At 42.0% G+C, this 20864-nt stretch overlaps 1 protein-coding gene across 2 annotated transcripts in view; it reads right to left on the bottom strand.

The window, feature by feature from the left end:
• The window catches only part of SMARCA1 (SWI/SNF related, matrix associated, actin dependent regulator of chromatin, subfamily a, member 1), a 177436-nt gene that overhangs the window by 90216 nt on the left and 66356 nt on the right, over positions 1 to 20864 (bottom strand). For both annotated transcript variants that reach the window (XM_044306187.1, XM_044306186.1), the window contains exons 11-14: positions 14642 to 14868; positions 10981 to 11102; positions 5761 to 5913; positions 5084 to 5216 (exon numbers count right to left, since the gene is read on the bottom strand). In XM_044306187.1, coding sequence (XP_044162122.1) covers positions 5084 to 5216; positions 5761 to 5913; positions 10981 to 11102; positions 14642 to 14868 — 635 coding nt within the window. The remainder of the gene's footprint in view (positions 1 to 5083; positions 5217 to 5760; positions 5914 to 10980; positions 11103 to 14641; positions 14869 to 20864) is intronic.

Raw genomic sequence — 20864 nt, 5'->3', positions numbered from 1 at the left:
ACTAAGAGGTCATAAACACTTATTGAAGCCACATTCATATTAGTAAGATAAGGACTGAGCTTTAATAAGTGTTTATACACTACGTGCAGAATTATTAGGCAAATGAGTATTTTGACCACATCATCCTCTTTATGCATGTTGTCTTACTCCAAGCTGTATAGGCTCGAAAGCCTACTACCAATTAAGCATATTAGGTGATGTGCATCTCTGTAATGAGAAGGGGTCTGGTCTAATGACATCAACACCCTATATCAGATGTGCATAATTATTAGGCAACTTCCTTTCCTTTGGCAAAATGGGTCAAAAGAAGGACTTGACAGGCTCAGAAAAGTCAAAAATAGTGAGATATCTTGCAGAGGGATGCAGCACTCTTAAAATTGCAAAGCTTCTGAAGCGTGATCATCGAACAATCAAGCGTTTCATTCAAAATAGTCAACAGGGTCGCAAGAAGCGTGTGGAAAAACCAAGGCGCAAAATAACTGCCCATGAACTGAGAAAAGTCAAGCGTGCAGCTGCCAAGATGCCACTTGCCACCAGTTTGGCCATATTTCAGAGCTGCAACATCACTGGAGTGCCCAAAAGCACAAGGTGTGTAATACTCAGAGACATGGCCAAGGTAAGAAAGGCTGAAAGACGACCACCACTGAACAAGACACACAAGCTGAAACGTCAAGACTGGGCCAAGAAATATCTCAAGACTGATTTTTCTAAGGTTTTATGGACTGATGAAATGAGAGTGAGTCTTGATGGGCCAGATGGCTGGATTGGTAAAGGGCTGAGAGCTCCAGTCCGACTCAGACGCCAGCAAGGTGGAGGTGGAGTACTGGTTTGGGCTGGTATCATCAAAGATGAGCTTGTGGGGCCTTTTTGGGTTGAGGATGGAGTCAAGCTCAACTCCCAGTCCTACTGCCAGTTTCTGGAAGACACCTTCTTCAAGCAGTGGTACAGGAAGAAGTCTGCAAGGTAAGAAAAACATGATTTTCATGCAGGACAATGCTCCATCACACGCGTCCAAGTACTCCACAACGTGGCTGGCAAGAAAGGGTATAAAAGAAGAAAATCTAATGACATGGCCTCCTTGTTCACCTGATCTGAACCCCATTGAGAACCTGTGGTCCATCATCAAATGTGAGATTTACAAGGAGGGAAAACAGTACACCTCTCTGAACAGTGTCTGGGAGGCTGTGGTTGCTGCTGCACGCAATGTTGATGGTGAACAGATCAAAACACTGACAGAATCCATGGATGGCAGGCTTTTGAGTGTCCTTGCAAAGAAAGGTGGCTATATTGGTCACTGATTTGTTTTTGTTTTGTTTTTGAATGTCAGAAATGTATATTTGTGAATGTTGAGATGTTATATTGGTTTCACTGGTAAAAATAAATAATTGAAATGGGTATATATTTGTTTTTTGTTAAGTTGCCTAATAATTATGTACAGTAATAGTCACCTGCACACATAGATATCCCCCTAAAATAGCTAAAACTAAAAACAAACTAAAAACTACTTCCAAAAATATTCAGCTTTGATATTAATGAGTTTTTTGGGTTCATTGAGAACATGGTTGTTGTTCAATAATAAAATTAATCCTCAAAAATACAACTTGCCTAATAATTCTGCACTCCCTGTAATGTCAGAGAGCAGAGATAAGGAGCCTGTCAGCTCCCCAACTGAGGGAAAAGAGAGAAAATTAAAATCCTGCTAATAAAGCATCTCCGCTTTGTACAGAGAAAAGGACTCCAGACCAATTGGAAAAATAATTTTTACATCATAAGGAGTACAATGCAATAATAAAAAAGTTGCACCTAAAGGTGTTTATATCCTTTAGGCCTCATGCACACAACAGTTTTTTTTCACGGTCCGCAAAAACGGGGTCCGTAGGTCCGTGATCCGTGACCGTTTTTTCGCCCGTGGGTCTTCCTTGATTTTTGGAGGATCCACGGACATGAAAAGTCGTTTTGGTGTCCGCCTGGCCGTGCGGAGCCAAACGGATCCGTCCTGAATTACAATGCAAGTCAATGGGGTCGGATCCGTTTGACGTTGACACAATATGGTGCAATTGCAAACGGATCCGTCCCCCATTGACTTTTAATGTAAAGTCAGGAGTCCCTTTTATACCATCGGATCAGAGTTTTCTCCAATCCGATGGTATATTTTAACTTGAAGCGTCCCCATCACCATGGGAACGCCTCTATGTTAGAATATACTGTCGGATATGAAACTCAGATCCGGCAGTATATTCTAACACAGAGGCATTCCCATGGTGATGGGGACGCTTCAGGTTAGAATATACTAAAAGAACTGTGTACATGACTGCCCCCTGCTGCCTGGCAGACCCCCCCCTGTTCTTAACTCATTGGTGGCCAGTGCGGCCGGCCCCCCCTCCCTCCCCTGTAGTTAACTCATTGGTGGCCAGTGGGCCCCCCCTCCCTCCCCTGTAGTTAACTCATTGGTAGCCAGTGGGCCCCCCCCCCCTCCCTCCCCTGTAGCTAACTCGTTGGTGGCCAGTGGGCCCCCCCCCCCCTCCCCTGTAGTTAACTCGTTGGTGGCCAGTGGGCCCCCCCTCCCTCCCCTGTAGTTAACTCATTGGTGGCCAGTGGGGCCCCCCTCCCTCCCCTGTAGTTAACTCATTGGTAGCCAGTGGGCCCCCCTCCCTAAAATATTCATGACCTATCCTCAGGATAAGTCATCAATGGCAGTGGTCTGTCTCCTGGCACCCTGACGATCACCTGTTTAAGCAGTAACGGCACTCGGACCACCACCGATCTGATATTAATAACATATCCTGAGGATAGATCATCAATATTGTAGTACTAAACAACCCCTTTAAATTATTTACATTTAGCCTCTGACTTCTAAAAGGGGAAATACCGTGACAAATAAGGGGAGGACATCACGGTGCTTTTATAATTTAATATTGGTATCCTTGTGTGCACAATATGCTTTTTTTTTTGCTAAGAGAGAGAATCCAAATACTCAGCTATTTTCGTAAGTCCCATGGCAGTGAATGGAGAAGGCCATACATGAGCAACCTGCTCTCGATTCACAGCCGCAAACAACGGGATCCTAATTTTGAGCGGGAAGATGGTCCCAGGGGTTATGTTGAAATGACAAGGGACATTACAAAGCAGAGTTGTACCTTGCTTATATTATTTAGGATTACTTTGGTCTGTACACTTTATACAATTGTCTCCTGTATGTATTGATTTGTACTGTAGCACTTTGCACTTTACTTATTTGTTGTTGGGATTTATTTCATCCCTTCAATTATAGGAGCATTTTACCTGTATGTATTATGGATACAGGGAGTGCAGAATTATTAGGCAAGTTGTATTTTTGAGGATTAATTTTATTATTGAACAACAACCATGTTCTCAATGAACCCAAAAAACTCATTAATATCAAAGCTGAATATTTTTGGAAGTAGTTTTTAGTTTGTTTTTAGTATTAGCTACTTTAGGGGGATATCTGTGTGTGCAGGTGACTATTACTGTGCATAATTATTAGGCAACTTAACAAAAAACAAATATATACCCATTTCAATTATTTATTTTTACCAGTGAAACCAATATAACATCTCAACATTCACAAATATACATTTCTGACATTCAAAAACAAAACAAAAACAAATCAGTGACCAATATAGCCACCTTTCTTTGCAAGGACACTCAAAAGCCTGCCATCCATGGATTCTGTCAGTGTTTTGATCTGTTCACCATCAACATTGCGTGCAGCAGCAACCACAGCCTCCCAGACACTGTTCAGAGAGGTGTACTGTTTTCCCTCCTTGTAAATCTCACATTTGATGATGGACCACAGGTTCTCAATGGGGTTCAGATCAGGCGAACAAGGAGGCCATGTCATTAGTTTTTCTTCTTTTATACCCTTTCTTGCCAGCCACGCTGTGGAGTACTTGGACGCGTGTGATGGAGCATTGTCCTGCATGAAAATCATGTTTTTCTTGAAGGATGCAGACTTCTTCCTGTACCACTGCTTGAAGAAGGTGTCTTCCAGAAACTGGCAGTAGGACTGGGAGTTGAGCTTGACTCCATCCTCAACCCGAAAAGGCCCCACAAGCTCATCTTTGATGATACCAGCCCAAACCAGTACTCCACCTCCACCTTGCAGGCGTCTGAGTCGGACTGGAGCTCTCTGCCCTTTACCAATCCAGCCACGGGCCCATCCATCTGGCCCATCAAGACTCACTCTCATTTCATCAGTCCATAAAACCTTAGAAAAATCAGTCTTGAGATATTTCTTGGCCCAGTCTTGACGGTTCAGCTTGTGTGTCTTGTTCAGAGGTGGTCGTCTTTCAGCCTTTCTTACCTTGGCCATGTCTCTGAGTATTGCACACCTTGTGCTTTTGGGCACTCCAGTGATGTTGCAGCTCTGAAATATGGTCAAACTGGTGGCAAGTGGCATCTTGGCAGCTGCACGCTTGACTTTTCTCAGTTCATGGGCAGTTATTTTGCGCCATGGTTTTTCCACACGCTTCTTGCGACCCTGTTGACTATTTTGAATGAAACGCTTGATTGTTCGATGATCACGCTTCAGAAGCTTTGCAATTTTAAGAGTGCTGCATCCCTCTGCAAGATATCTCACTATTTTTGACTTTTCTGAGCCTGTCAAGTCCTTCTTTTGACCCATTTTGCCAAAGGAAAGGAAGTTGCCTAATAATTATGCACACCTGATATAGGGTGTTGATGTCATTAGACCACACCCCTTCTCATTACAGAGATGCACATCACCTAATATGCTTAATTGGTAGCAGGCTTTCGAGCCTATACAGCTTGGAGTAAGACAACATGCATAAAGAGGATGATGCGGTCAAAATACTCATTTGCCTAATAATTCTGCACTCCCTGTAGTGTGAATGTAATGCTGCTAACATATGCATATGTAATTATATTTTAAACTACTAGTCTAATAAAATGTGTTATCTTTTGTATTATACATTTGCAGTTCTGTTGTTTTTGGGGTTAATTATATTATTTCTCGAAAAAAAAACACATTTATTTTTCTAAGGAACAAACTCTAGACCTACGGCCTAAGACCTAAGTCAAGAAGAATATTGCTGGGAAATACCTTGTTGTATGACTATGGAATCCAGTCTGAGTTTTATCTCTGCTCGCTCCACGATCCTTTCTTCTACTGTATTATCAGTAATGAGTCGAAATACTCGGACGGTCTTTGTTTGTCCTATGCGATGGGCACGATCCTATTGCAAATACATAAGTAAAAAAAAATATAACAATCCCATGCTCTATAAATCACAAATGCACTGGTGTTTGACAGGAAAAAAAAAGTATAATTTATGGCAAGATTAAAGGAGTTATCTGGGAATTTATACTGATGACCTATTCACTCATCAACATCAGATTTGTGGGGGTCAAACACCACTGAACTGCGTTCAGCTCCATTCACTTCTATTGGGCTGCGCTGCTCCTAGGCCACGTGACCGATGAACATGACATCACATGACCTAGGGAAAGCATTGAGAAGGCTGCAGCACCCACAGGGGTCCTGGTACCTTCTCAAACAGCTGATCAGCGGGGGTTCAGGGCATCAGACCCCCACCAATCAGATACTGATGACCTATCCAGAGGATAAGTCATTAGTATTAGAATCTTGGAAATACTCTTTAATATCCAGGTTACAATGAATTCCGGCCAATGCATTCTAGGAAAAATGTGAAATATGAAACAAGGGAAGGAATATTAAGAAACATGTAAAATAACTACAACATAATTTCGACTTCTTACCATCGCTTGTAAATCGACTTGAGGGTTCCAGTCTGAGTCATATAAAATCACCACATCAGCAGTTGCCAAATTTATTCCAAGGCCTCCGGCGCGGGTACTCAGCATGAAGATGAATTTGCTGCTGTTAGGTGCATTAAATCTTTGTATGGCTTCCTGGAAATTGAAGAAGTTATTACAGACAGGTTACTTTTCATGCTTCAAACAAATAATCGACCGCTATGGGTTTATCCACTGACCACAGAAAAATGTAACGCTTACAAACATACATAATCCCATCATACAGGCAGTGCCCTAGCTTCAGCATCATGTAATATTCGCCCCTTGGAGGTCATTTTGTACCGTCATAGACAGGAGGTAACAGGTTAATCACTCACACACTGCATTCCTTATGGTACCTAGCAAACCTATGACTGGAAAAGCCTAGTTAACCTCTAAATGACCCCATTAAGTTTCCAACCATGGGATTTACATGACTCTTATTGTTCTCAGCATCCCACCGCATTACAAATAGCAAGAACAGAACAGTCATTCCACTTCTTAAAAGCAAGATAAAACCATAATTGTAAAGCCACATCTTGACCATGGGGTTCACTTTTGGGCTCCAAACTAGGGAAAAATCCACATTTTTCGGAACGTTTGGCATACAATAGAACATCATTCCTATCCTATTTTTTGGGGGGACAAGGTGACAAAAAAACTGCGACTCGTATCTTTTTCTTTTTTGCTAATGCGTTCACCTCATAAGAGATATTTTTTTAATATTTTAATAGTTTGGACTTTTACGGACATGACGATACCTAATATGTTTATTTTTTATTGTTTATATATTTTTATATGTCATATTGAGAAAGGAGGGTGATTTAAACTTAAAATTTAGGTGTTTTTTTTATTAAATTTAAATTTTTACTAACAATTAGCCCCCTTAGGGGTCTAGAACCTGGGATCTTTAAATCTCTTGTCCTATTCACCCTAATAGAGCTCTATTAGGGTGAATAGGACTTTACACTGTCCATGCTGCCCTGGGCTTTGTGCACACAGCAGCAGGGAGCTGACATGGCAGGCATGGAAGGCTTCAGTAGCGTTCAGGCTGCCATGGTAACCGATCAGAGCCCCGCGATTGCTGGGGCTTCGATCGGAACCTGCCACTGCGCAACCAATGAAAATACTAAGGGGGTGGGGGGCCGGAAGCAGTTTGCCACTGCGCCACCAATGTTAATAATTAACCCCTAAATGCAAATGTGTGGAGCGCGCTGCTGCGGTGAGCGTGCTCCATACGTGGCACAATGACGGGGAACGCCGATCCTGCTGAATCACGTCATTCAAGCTCTCAAGTTGCGGCACCTTAGGGGTTAAATGATGGGGTTTGGCCTTCCCGGTCATTGCGGATAGGTGCCGGCTGTATCATAGAGCGACTTGTTCTCCACTGTGCTGCTGATGAGAACATGGCACACACCATGAGAAAAGATACTAGCTACGCAGTAGCACAAGTGTCGAGAAAAAGCAAATCCCGTTATTGTATCGATCCGGGTAAAAATGTATCGATTGGGTATCAAAAGTTTGATGTAAAAAGAGATATAGGAGCACTGGAGAGGGATCAAAGGTGGCTGACTAAATGATTATATGGGAAGGCTTGAAAAATCTGGATTTTTCAGCCTGGAAAAACTGAGAGTGGATCTCACTTACATGTATAAATACATGTGCTATCAGTACAAAGAGCTGGGACATGTCTGTTACAAGCGCTTTACCAAGGACCAGGGGACGTTCATTACGTGTGGAGGAGAGGCAATTCAGACATCAATACAGGAAGGGATTCTTTACAGAGCAGACTATGGACTGCCCTGCCCCAAGACGGAGTAATGGCAGAATCTATGTCAGCATTTAAAAATGGGCTGGATGGTTATATAATAGCAAATGGCATTGTGGATTATAATAAATCTAATAATTAGAGTTGAATAATTGGTCTGAAAGAGATTGAACTTGGATGGACCTGTGTCCTTTTTAACCCTTGTGACTATGTGCTTGTCATGGCATTCTTTGGCATATGCCCCCTTCACAGAGGCTTATGGCTACTCTACAGTGTACATTTATACTGGATACATTTTTGGTTCAAGACATATGATGTCAACTAACTCACCAAGAATGGTTACCAAGACATTATATGATTGTCAAGGCACCACTTCTGCCATATCGGCAGGCGTTAGATTTAATCCGTAACGTAATCACAAACATTATGCTGAAGGAGTATGCGCTCACACGCTGAGCTCATTCCGTAAATGGCGTTTGCTGGCTGTATAATACAGCAGGCTCCCTGCGGCAATGACAGTACAGGCCGCACCCGGTCATTTATCCCCTCATATGCTTCTGTCAATAGAAACAACCAATGACCTCTGTGGTGTTAGGCAGGGGGAAGTTGCTCCGCCTGTTTTCCAATCGGAGCACCCACGGTGAAATCACAAGTTTCAGATCAGTTATCATGATTAGCCTGGGTCCTTCTGGAGGTTCCCAGACCTGTCGTGGTTGTGCGTTTGTTTGCAGTTTTCCCAATACAAGACATGGTAAATTAAATTGGGTCATTACAAATTACAACTTGTCATGCAAAAAATATGTGTGAAAAATGTAAACAGAAAATTTAAAACATTATAGAGGGAGCAAAAAATTAAAACAGGCCTGCTCCTTAAGGGGTTAAACTAGCAGGAGCCAAGGAGCATTGAAGGTACTTTATAAAAAAAAAAAAAAGTTAAATATCTCTAGAACTGCTTCCACAGAAAAGTGCATTTCCGTTTTTCTCCATAAAAAAACAAATAAAAATTCCCCATCTAAAGCACATATAAAAAGCTTGAAAACAGAAAAGTAAAAATGTCACAATCATCGGATTTCAACGCCTGATCCTGGGAAAAGATAAAAACTGGAGCTAGAAGGAAGGATTCCCAGCCAGCTCCACCAGTTCAGCTTACGGAAGGGATTTTTCACCTGTAATGACAATTTGCTGTGCACTCGGAGACAGACTATTCCCTCTTCATATGCTTTTGAATGCAGAAGGGGGTTGTCCTTCCCTCAGCTGACCTGGTACACTTCTCCAGCAATGGTGCTCACAAAGCCTTCATCTTTGTTACTCCATCAGTATCCACCTCCAAAAGCAAACCATATTGCCACCTACGTTATATAGTTGTTACCGCAATGAAATGCAAACTGGAAAACTGTTCATTGACAGTATGTATACGTATGAAGGGAAGTTATGCTCTTTATGACTTGGACTATGCCTTATACTAATAATTCACCCCTAATCACTGACTATAGTTGAGAATTACTTGCCATGTGGCTATGGCTGTGGTTGGCCATGTGGTAGGGTATGACCACAGTGCTTTGGTGCCGTCAAGTACCACGCGGCAGTACAAGTAACAGCAGGCTCTGAATAAACTAATTAGGATCACGTTATTTAGTCCATCTGTATTGTTGATGGCTGTGAAGCACCCACAATACTAAGCGGCCATAAACAAGGCAGGCCAACTAAACAGTGCGGTCCAAATTACCATATTTTTCGCCATATAGGAAGCACTTTCTTTCCCCCAAAAGAGGGGTGGGAATGCCAGTGTGTCTTAAAGGGTGAATACTAATGAGCACTTCCATTATGGAAGCGCTTATTAGTACAGTAGGACCGGGGAGTGATGAATACATGGCTTCTTGTGCTGGCTCTGTACTCAACACTCTCTGGTCTTCTTTTGCTGGTGCCGCGCTGTGCTGTAACCTGCACACAAAGTGAGGATGTAGGCGTACTGTGACCTCATGCTGTGTGACGTTAGGTCACAGCAGAGCAGGAGAAGAGCGTTGGAGCTCCCAAGTGGTGGCGGCGTCCAGAGCAGGAGAGGTGAGTTGATTTATTTATTTTTTGCCTGATCTAAGGTCTGATTAACATTGGGGGTCTGATCTGAGGTCTGATTAAGGGTCTGATCTGAGGTCTAATTAACAATGGGGGTCTGATCCGAGGTCTGATTTAGGCTACTTTCACACTAGCGTTAATATTTTCCGGTATTTAGATCCGTCATCGGGTCTCAATACCGGAAAAAAACGCTTCCGTTTTGTCCCCATTCATTGTCAATGGCAACAAAATTTAACTAAACAGAACGGAATGCTCCAAAATGCATTCCGTTCCGTTCAGATACCAGAGAGCAAACCGCAGCATGCAGAGCAAGACGGATCTGTCATGACCCACAATGCAAGTCAATAGGGACAGATCCGTTTTCTCTGACACAATCTGACACAATAGGAAACGGATCTGTCCCCCCCATTGACTTTCAATGGAGTTCATGACGGATCCGTCTTGGGTATGTTAAAGATAATACAACCGGATCCGTTCATAACGGATGCAGATCGTTGTATTATCAGTAACGGAAGCATTTTTTCCCTGAACCCTGCCGGATCCAGCAAAAACACTAGTGTGAAAGTATCCTAAGGGTCTGATCTGAGGTCTAATTACCTTGGGGGTCTGAACTGAGGTCTGATTGGGGTCTGATCTGAGCTCTAATTAACACTGGGGGTCTGATCTGAGGTCTGATTAACATTGGGGGTCTGAATAACATTGGGGGTCTAATTGGGGCTCTGAACTGAGGTATGATAACATTGGGAGTTTGATTAGGAGTCTAAGCTGGAATCTAATTAGCACTGGGGGTCTGAGCTGATGTCTAATTAACACTGGGGGTTTGAACTGAGGTCTAATTAACATTGGGGGTCTGATGAAAAATATAACACCTAGGTGCATCTTATGGGCAGGTGCTTCCTATAGGGTAAAAATTACGGTAATTTAATTAAAGCCCGCTGTGGTTCGTACAGCCACATGGCAGTCGACTGCAGTGCAGCCTCCTGCGTGGTCATATTCTTAGTCACCTGTAGTTTAATTGGATGCTGTGGATAGGGGATACAGTAAGTGTTTGTAAGGTGACAAACCCTTTAGAGTAAAGGGGGGAAAAAAACTCAGTGTATCAATAAAGTTCTACCAATAGTCAGATTTTACTGTATGCTATTTGTCCGTATTGAAAGCAAACTTGAGCAAAATATAATTCACTGTATGCATTTATATTTCTTTGTAAGCGCTGTATCTTTGAAGTCTAGCTTTGCTGACAAGCAGGTCCATTAGATATCATGACCTACAATGTCCTCAGCAGGAGGGATCAGGACTGTAAAATCCTTCCAGTACGTCTGCAGATGAAAGCCATCTGACATTACCTCTCTTTCTTCATGCGGTGTCTGTCCATCAAGGCGACAGTACTCATAGCCACGCCACATGCAGTAATCTTCCAGAATGTCGAGCAGTCGGGTCATCTGACTGAATATCAGAACCCGAGAACCTAGAGAAAAAGTACAACCATTGTGCATTGTGTTATCCGCATACTAAAGTACATGCATACATTGAAAGATTTTTTGTTCCTAGAAGCATTCACATATGGAACTGGGTGTTACTGTATGGTTTGTTATTCTCTAGAATATAATGGCATGCTTAAATGTTACATCAGAGCGGCAAATGTATTCTAATATATTCTATAATGTATAGAATAAATCAGCTTAAAAATGTAATAAAGACAATGCCGGATTTCGAGCTTTATACAAAGAAGGGCTGGGAAACATTGTGTAAGCAGTAAAGGCAATGGCAGACCAGTGCACAGATTGCTGTACCACAGCGCCATCTAGTGTAAAAAAAAAGAAAAAACTGCTTAATTTATCCTTGCTTTTTCCAGTCTTTTCTTTCACCTATTAAAAAAAAAAAAATGCAGCACCAGATGTTACCTGAAAGTGGATGGTCATTCATGAATTCTGTTTTCACATAATTTTATTCAGCAATGTGATTTTGAGGGGCTGTTGTGTTCGTATCAACAGAATGGCAAAGCTCTATGCCTGGCGCTTTAGTGTTTGATTTTGCCATGGAATTCAATATAAAAGGGCATAATAGGAGCATATGGTAGAACAGTTTTCTATACAAAAATCAGCTCTGCTAGTTCTCATTGAAGAGATCCAGTGGTGTATGAAGGATTATTTATAGGCAATGCTCCATGGAAAAAAAGGGATGTAAGATAGCGTTCCTCCAAAAGAAAGAAAAGAACCTCATACCAAACAGACTCTTTCAAAAGGAAAAGACAATCTTCTGTAGATGGCTGTTTGGGGGATCCTTGCCTCTCATCAGATTTCTTGCTCTCTTTCTAGTACAATCATAACTGTGCAGGAACAGGTCTTTTCAGGCTTCCCTAAAATCGTTTTAGCTATATTATTCCCTGTTTCAGCTGCTCAGCTAGATGCATTTCTCTCACAAGCAGGGGGTGTATCCCTTCTGTGAAGTTTTCCAGCACTGTACTGCTGTGACATCCTTTTCCTTACTTCCCAAGTTTTCAGATTTGTAGCTCACAGAACAGATAAGGAGGGGGAAATCCCACTTACAGACACACTGTAGGGGGAAGTCCCACTTACAGACACACTGTAGGCTGAAGCTGAGACCCCCACCATTTACTCTATCCTCACTGCGGAGATGGAATTGAGACAGGCCCATAGACTTTCTCTTCCTCTTCTACAGGGAGGAGAATGAGTGCAATATGTGAATGCTTCTCTTTCTTCATTCAAGGGATCGGTGGGGGTCTCAGCACTCAGACCGCCACCAATCAAAACCTTTGATATGTCTCTATGAAATATCAAAAGTTTTATAAAAACTCAGTGACCCTTGAAGCATTCACAAAACAGTAAATTAAAAAGGTTAACACCAATATGCATTTACCTAACAATTTGAGGCCATCACATTTTATGCCCATTTTTGTCCAAAAGCTCCACAGATACCCTTTTTACAATTTTGAGCCCATTTCACACAGATCGTGCGGCCATTTGCTAATATCAGCATTTCCGCTCTGTGCCAGTTTCCAGTACAATGACTACATTCCCCAGTGTTCCGAGTGCTGGCATCAGAGTCATCTCGATAAACCCGCTATACACCTCCCTATCAACCTGTACGCCTGCCTTCTCCACCTCCAGGCACCATTTTCTTATACTCCTTCTACAAAAACTTGCACACTTCTGCTTGGACTGTGTTGGTGCATGCGTAATATACACTGACTGGGCTGAAATCCAAGTGGCATCAAATTCCAGCAGCCCAACTAGGGTTTCTCCATCAACCACTTTTTTCTGTCATGCCCCATGCTGGAATTTGATGACACATCAAATTTAACTATGTGATATGTGGTTCTCCACTAGGGTTGTTTTGATACCAAAATTTTGATTAATTTCGATACCATAAAAAAGTATTGCGATACTCGATACCATTCAATTCCACACCAAAAAAACTGCGTGCATTTCGCATTTTATAGAACGTCCGGCCCATAATTGACCAGTCCTATCCTATTTTTGGGGGGGACAAGGTGACAAAAAAATGGCGAATCGCAAAGTTTTTATTTATTTTTTTCTGTTACGGCGTTCACCTCTTAGGAGATATTTTTTTATATTTCAATAGTTCGCACTTTTTGGGGAGTGGCGATATGTAATATGTTTATTTATTTATTGTTTATATATTTTATATGTAAAATTGAGAAAGGGGGTGATTTAAACTTAATATTTTGGTGTTTGTTTTTAAAATTTTTATTTAATAACTATTTCCCCCCTTAGGGGCTAGAACCTGGGATCTTTTCATCCCTTGTCCTATTCATCCTAATAGAGCTCTATTAGGGTGAATAGTACCTCACACTCTCCTTGCTGCCCTGTGTCTAGTACACGAAGCAGCAGGGAAATTACCATGGCAGCCAGGGCTTCAGTAGCGTCCTGGCTGCCATGGTAACCGATCGGAGCACTAGGATTACACTGCTAGGGCTCCGATCAGAAATGCCCTTACGAATCCAGAGGCACACACCTTGTCATTTATCAGGTGCACCCTCCTGTAGTCCATGCTTCCATAGATTTCAGTCTTTGTATGCACCTTTCGGAAAAGTGGCAAGGGCAGCATAAAAAAGCCACCTGCAACATTATTTAGTTGTAATGACATCTAAAAAGTTGCAAACACAAGCTGGAGGGGTGCATTTACTAATTATGTTGCACCAGAAAATAATGGCTTTTTAATTTGTGCCAAATATATCAACTGCTTTCTCCTTATTTTTCACCAGAAAGAATGAAACATGGCAGAAAAGTGTTCTGAATGTCAAAGTGGGAGGGGCTACCAATCTGGCGTATATTACGCCTCATTTATCAACTCTTGTTTAGCTTAAAAGGCACAAAAAGTAGCAGTAGATTAAACTTGCTTCTGTGGTAGTGTAAACTATTAAAAAGATGCAAGGCAGATCAGATAGATTCAACTTTTATTCAAAAAGTTGTAATTTTAGCGATTACGTGTCGCATATTCTTTAAAGGAGTCGTACGTTCAAAATCAGTCATGCACAGATGCATTGTCGTAGATACAGTCAAATGTCTCATTCTAACACTTCAGCATAAAAAATGTCGCATTTGTTTATAAAATGAAAGATTATTAGTTACAATTACAAAAGACACATTTAAAAAAAAGCATGCACCTTTTGATAAATGAGGTGAAAGAAATCACCACTTTTGATTCGTGATGTAAGGATTATTCTGGCGTACAATACGCCATTATTGATATATGTCCCCCAAGGTTTGTAACTTTTTTATGCCAAAAATCAAGTGCAGGAGGATGACAAATCTCCCCTATAGTGGGGGTTAATGACAATTATCACTTATGCACAGTGTAAGTGATAAGTGTCTGATCACTGTGGGCCCGATCACTACAGCTGTGGTCAGCCTCCTACCGTACAAGAGGTATCACTGTTATGGATGCCAAGGATATCCTTCATTCTGAGAATCTGAAAGTTATGTGAGGCTCTGGAGAAACAGCACAAGGCAGAGTAATTACCTTGTTCTTTCAGTTTTCGAAGTAGTTTATCCAAGGCCACCATCTTACCACTGTTGTAGACCAGATGGGTGTCAGTGGTATAAGGGGGTCCTGGCTCAGCACCATCAAACAGGTACGGATGGTTGCAGCATTTGCGCAGTTGCATCAGTATATTTAACAAACGCATCTTGTCCATTTTCCCAGCAGAATTCAGAATGTCGATATCTTTCATTAAAATTTTTGTGTACCTAAAGAGACAGCAAAGGCTTTTAGTGGATGAGACTGGCAGGTAACACAACATCATGATGACAGGACATTCAGCATCTCTCTACTAACCAGCTTGCAGGTTTATTTCAAAATGTATATTGGGTCAGTAGCACAACTGATAGCAGGATTTTGATGACTGCATTATAGTAAAACATAACTAATGGCCTAATAAAACGTCACGGTGCATTAATATGTGCTTTATTTTATTTTTCCATGATTACCATAAAAAAGTACTTTGCTATAAGCGCTGTTCAAAAAAACGAAAAAAAATAAATAAAAAAATGCACATATCTGAAACCAACTTTTTCTGCAGGACCAGACGACAATATAATGTGTATGGGTAGCTCCTGACTTTCCCCTGACAAATGACGACGGGGGAGCCGCCACCAGAGATGTCTCATAACAGCTTTCTCCTCTCTCCATTGAAAATACATATGCTCAGCTGAACGAGTCGGGAAGAATGTCGGGAGATACATCTGTAGGCCAAATGATGGTTTGGCTGACAGGTACTAAAGGTGTATGGGCACCATTACCCTCTGCAGATTACAATGACTGATTATAGCAGCGAGTACTCTTTACATGATGCAAGGAACTGTTGTGATGGCACTCAGCACATTACAAATGTCCTTGGCAGCACCATACAAGAAGAATTATGCTGGAGGGCACACACAGCTACCTTGGAGTTCCTCATAACTGTGAATACTATTCCTTTATGTAGTGAATAGAGCACTGCAATACTTATGGTCATTAAAGTGGTATTCCAGTTAAGCCATTCATGACTGAGATTGCAATACCTGCCATGTGTTCAGTTTCTGATACTGATGACCTATCCTCGGGTTGGAACAGAACCCGAGTTCGGTAAAAGGTTGGTTTTTTTTACAGCTCCCGCTCCGTACAGTATTTTAATGAAGTTTTTTGCGAATCGATTTGATCAGCCCTACTGACTAATTTAAAGGGGTTTTCTCAACACGCAGGTTTATACTTACCTGCTCCCGGCGCGCCGTCCACTTCCTTGTTTCGGCACTCGGCAGGGAGCGGACTCCATCTTCATTGATGTCTTCTCCCGGCCGGGCCGCGCGCTGTACTGAACGTGCACGCCGAGTCCGCGCATGTGCCCTGGTGACTTCTTCCTGGCCAGTATAGTATACTTGCCAGGAAGAAGTCACCATGGCGCATGCGCGGACTCGGCGTGCGCGTTCAGTACAGCGCGCGGCCGGCCGGGGGAAGAAAATAAGTCGTCTGCGCACGCGCGGCCACCGTGATTCCTGAGAAGAGCGGTCGCCGTAACCAGGGGAGACGGAAGACAACAGTCTGGTAACTATAGGTTTATTTTTTTTCTAAGGGGTGGGGATTTGTTAATAAAATATATTTAGAAAAATTAGCACTGTTAAATCATTAACAGATTTAACAGTGATCATTAAGATGATAATACCCCTTTAAGATCACTTACACCAGAAAAGTAGGAGTTTTTGTGCTTACCTGTCCTTTTCTCGTCAAGTTCATTGGGGGACACAGGAGACCATGGGGTATAGCTGCTGCCACTAGGAGGCGACACTATGCTCCTGCTCCTCTCAGCTTTATCTCTCCTGCATAAACTGAGCTAATCAGTTTGTAGAAAAGCAGTAGGAGCAGCCAAGAGAAGCCAACAGAAAACAAGAGTAAGAAGAGAGTTGATGATGGGTCAGAACCAAGAAAGGTGGGACCCATCAGGAAGAGCCAGCAATGTATTTACTGGTTAGGAGCTGTGTCCCCAATGAACTCAGCCAAAAAAGGATTTTACAGGTAAGCACAAAAATTTGATTTTCCAATAGACTCCACAATGGGCACACAGGAGGATGTCCCCGCCTCCCCAGGACAGGAAACAACGTAGAAGCTGAAGTTTAAAAGGCCCCCTCCCTTTACCTGCTTCAGTTAATGACATAGGACTCATTAGTAATGCAAAGAAAGTGTATTTAAATATTCAGATAATACATTATCACATAATTATGTCACAGAACAAAAGAAACGGGTTGGGAAACTCCAGTGCCATTGTGGAGGCTATTGGAAAATCCAATTACCGGTAAGAGTAATTAACCCTTTTCCCCAGCGCCTCCACAACGGCACTCACAGGAGGAATAACACAGAAAAAACAATTTTTAGGGTGGGACTACCGCAGGTAATACTTTTCTGCCAAAAGATAAATCACAGTTATGGAGTACATCCAATTTGTAATGTCTGAAAAAAGTACTAGGGTTTGCCCAAATGGCTGCCCTGCATATTTGGTCTACAGATGCAGAGGCATATTCTGCCCATGAGGTAGAAACTGCCCTAGTAGAATGTGCCTTTATCCCTTTAGGGGGAGTCAAGTCCTTCTGAATGTAGCAGAATTCAATGGTATTTCTTATCCATCTTGAATGGTACTCTTGCTTGCTGCAGATTATTTATGGTGACCCTGATACTGCAGAAGAACATGGTCCGAGTTTCTGAATTCTTTGGTGACGTCTAAGTTAGTATGCATCTTCTTACATCCAGATTATGATATTTCTTATCTAATTCTGAGGATGGATCTGGACAGAAGGAAGGTAGGGATACCTCCTGCTGTCGATGGAATCTGGAAACAACTTTTGGCAAAAACATTGGAGTATGCCTGAGAATAATGCTGTCTTCTAATACCGTGAGGTAAAGTGGTCTGCAGGAAAAGGCTTGGATTTCCCCAACTCTTCTAGCCGATGTAATTGCCAATAAAAAGGTGGTTTTAAATGTCAGAAGTTTTAGCAGAATATTCTGTAAGGGTTCAAGGAGCGTATCCGTCAGAACATCAAGCACCAGATTTAAATCCCAAGGAGGTATATTAGAATAGACAAATGGAAATCATCTCGTTGCCCCTTTTAGGAATCGTTTTATTAGGGGTAGACCCACGAGTTTTGTTTCTAGAAAGTTACAACACTGAAACTAGCATCTTAAGGGTGCTTGGTCTGAGACCTTTATCTAGACCTGCTTGTAGAAATTCCAGTACTAGGGGAATGTCCGGATCTCGATAGTGACACCATCTGTACATTTTAAGAAGGCTTTTCATGTTCTTGTGTAGATCTTGGACGTTGTGTCCTTTTTACTCAACAGAAGGGTGGATATTACAGGATCTGACAGACCCTTTTGTTTCAACATAGCTTGTTCAGTCTCCAAAATGTTAGGTGTAATTGAGACACACATGGATGAAATACTGGACCCTGATGCAGTAGGCCTGGATATGATGGGAGAATCCAGAATTCCCCAGCTACAAGGTCAGAAAGGAGGGGAAACCAGGATCTTTGGGGCCAAAAGGGTGCTATCAGAATGATCTGCACTTTTTCTTCATAAGCACTCTCGGTAATAAACTGAAGGGTGGAAATGCATACAGGAGGCCCTCTGGCCATGGGGCAGATAGAGTGTCCACAAACAACAGCTGATCCTTTAAGGAGAGGGAGCAGAATTTTTTTACTTGTTTGTTCTTTTGGTTTGCAAACAGGTCTATGACTGGGGTCCCCCAGGTTTTCAATATCTGATCGAACATGTCGGGGTCTAGTGACCATTCTCCCTCTTTTAAATTCTCTCTGCTGAGAAAGTCTGCTACTATGTTTTCCTTGCCTTTGAGATGGACGTCCATTAAAGAATTCAGGTTCTTTTCTGCCCAGCGAAATATCTCCCCCGACAGATTTCGCAGAGCTCTGCTTTTTGTCCCTCCTTGCCGGTTTAATAGGCCACCGTGGTGGAATTGTTGGGCAGAATTTTTACATGTTGGGATTTTACAGCTGATTGGAGAGAGAGGAGTGTTTTGAAGACTGCTATCAGCTCTTTTAGATTTGAAGATGCTTCTACAATTTTTTGACTCCAAACACCTTGTATTACCTGATCTTTGGTTTGGCCTCTCCATCTGCGATTGCTGGAGTCGGTAGAAATAACGACTTGATTTGTGTGTCGCCAAAATACTCCTGACTGAAGATTTTTTCTTATTTTCCACCACAGGAGAGACTACTTTACCTTTAAAGGAACTTTTATCCTCTTGTCTAGGGTATTCTGATTGCCATCCCAGTTCTCCAGGAGAAATGAATTGTGGACGTCAAATGGCCTAAAAGCGTCATGATGTTCAAATTTTTCAGGTTTTTTATTATTCTGTAAGAGTTGTTTGGTTTTCGAACTAAAAAGACCGGAGAATAAAACCCTGTTCCCTCCTGGTCTTTTGGTACCGAAATTATGACTTGTTTTTGTAGCAGCAATAATATCTCTGATTACAGAGCCTGCAGTTTTTCTAGTCGACTCAAAGGCTTTTTGCTGGTGTAGAAATCTCGGGGAAGAGTAGCGAACTCTAGCTTGTAGACTTCTCTTATGGTATTTCTTACCCAAGAGGAGGTAGAAATGTTTTCCCAGGCTGAGGCAAATCTTTTTAATCTGCCTCCTACTTGAAATATGGCGTCATTGTGAAGATTTTGCAGTGGTTTCTGGGGTAAACAAAAAAACTTTCCCCTTTCCTCTTGAGGATTGCCATCTTCCAGAGATGTCTTTCCTCCTTTGATCTGATCTGGTCCTTTTTTTGCTCCAAAAGAACTGTCTTTGTTGAGTCTGAAGGGAATCCTTTTTTCCTGTCTGATGCCTTTTCCAAAATGTCATCTAAGGCTGAACCAAACAGCTTATCCCCCTCACACGGAATGGAGCACAGACGATTCTTCGAGGTAGCATCCCCGGACCAGGATCTGAGCCATACAGCTCTATGAGTGGCATTCGATAAGGCAGCAGACCTAGCAGAGAGCCTTACTAGATCCACCGAGGCATCTGACAAAAAATGTGAGGCCTGCTTCAAAATAGGGATAGAGGCCAGGATCTCCTCTCTGGGGTACCTGCCGTCAGGTGTTCCTCCAGCTGGGTTAACCAGACCGATAATGATCTGGAGGTACAGGTAGCCGCTATACAAGGCCTCAGCATAGCTGCGTTTGTCTCCCATGCCCGCTTGAGAAGACCCTCACGTTTCTTATCCATTGGATCCTTTAAAAGGCCCATGTTCTCAAAAGGTAAAGAATCCTTTTTTGATATGCTGGCAACTGGAGCGTCGATCTTGGAAACTTTATCCCACGAGCATGAGTCTGATTCTGCAAAGGGGTATTTTCTTTTAAAGGCATTCGGAATTGTATTTCGCTTTTCTGGATTCTTTCATTCTTTAGCGATCAACATTTTAATGTTATTATGGACCGGGAAGACTTTCCTTTTCTTTTCACCCAATCCTTGAAAACACACAATTGATATAAATACAAGTGGAGTTATACTATACCTTTGAGCCAAGAACGACATAGGTGTGAGTACACCAATCTCACCGGACAGTTGGATTTATCCAGACGGTATATTCAGACTCTTGATACAACCATACCGGAAGAACAACTGATATACTGTATAACGTGGAAAGCAATAGCCACAAGCCATTTTTCTACGCCCTATACGGTGGTAATTCACACAAGCATTTGAATGCACCCAATTTTATTCAGAATATAGTCATATAGGTGGCCCTGCGTATAGGTCGCTCTGCCATAGACGTCTGTGATTCAACCAGTCCTACCCATTGTGGAGGATACGGATGCAGCCTCATATGACATAGCGAACCTAGAGGGCAATGCAATTCTGATATATGTTTTTATTGATATGTTTTGTATATGTTTTTTATATATGCTTCTTATACAATTAACCTAGTGCACATATGGTATATGGTTTAATAAATATTTTGACACTTTCAATTCGATCCCAAGTGAATTCCTACTGTTTTGAGTGCCGGTTCCATCCAACATATACTTACGCAGATCAGAACTAGGGGTGTGTCTTTGAACCTGAGCACCAATCGTGATAAACCAGAGTGAGCCACTTGCTTATCATATATTTACAAACATTTTTAATTAATACACTGTATCCTATATTTTTCCCAATTTTCCCATATCTTATTAAACTTCGTTACACATTTTCTCTTAATATATACACCTTT

The sequence above is a fragment of the Bufo gargarizans genome, chromosome 9 (assembly GCF_014858855.1).
Source record: "Bufo gargarizans isolate SCDJY-AF-19 chromosome 9, ASM1485885v1, whole genome shotgun sequence".
NCBI classification, from domain to species: domain Eukaryota; kingdom Metazoa; phylum Chordata; class Amphibia; order Anura; family Bufonidae; genus Bufo; species Bufo gargarizans.
This window is presented reverse-complemented; position numbering and strand designations above follow the sequence as displayed.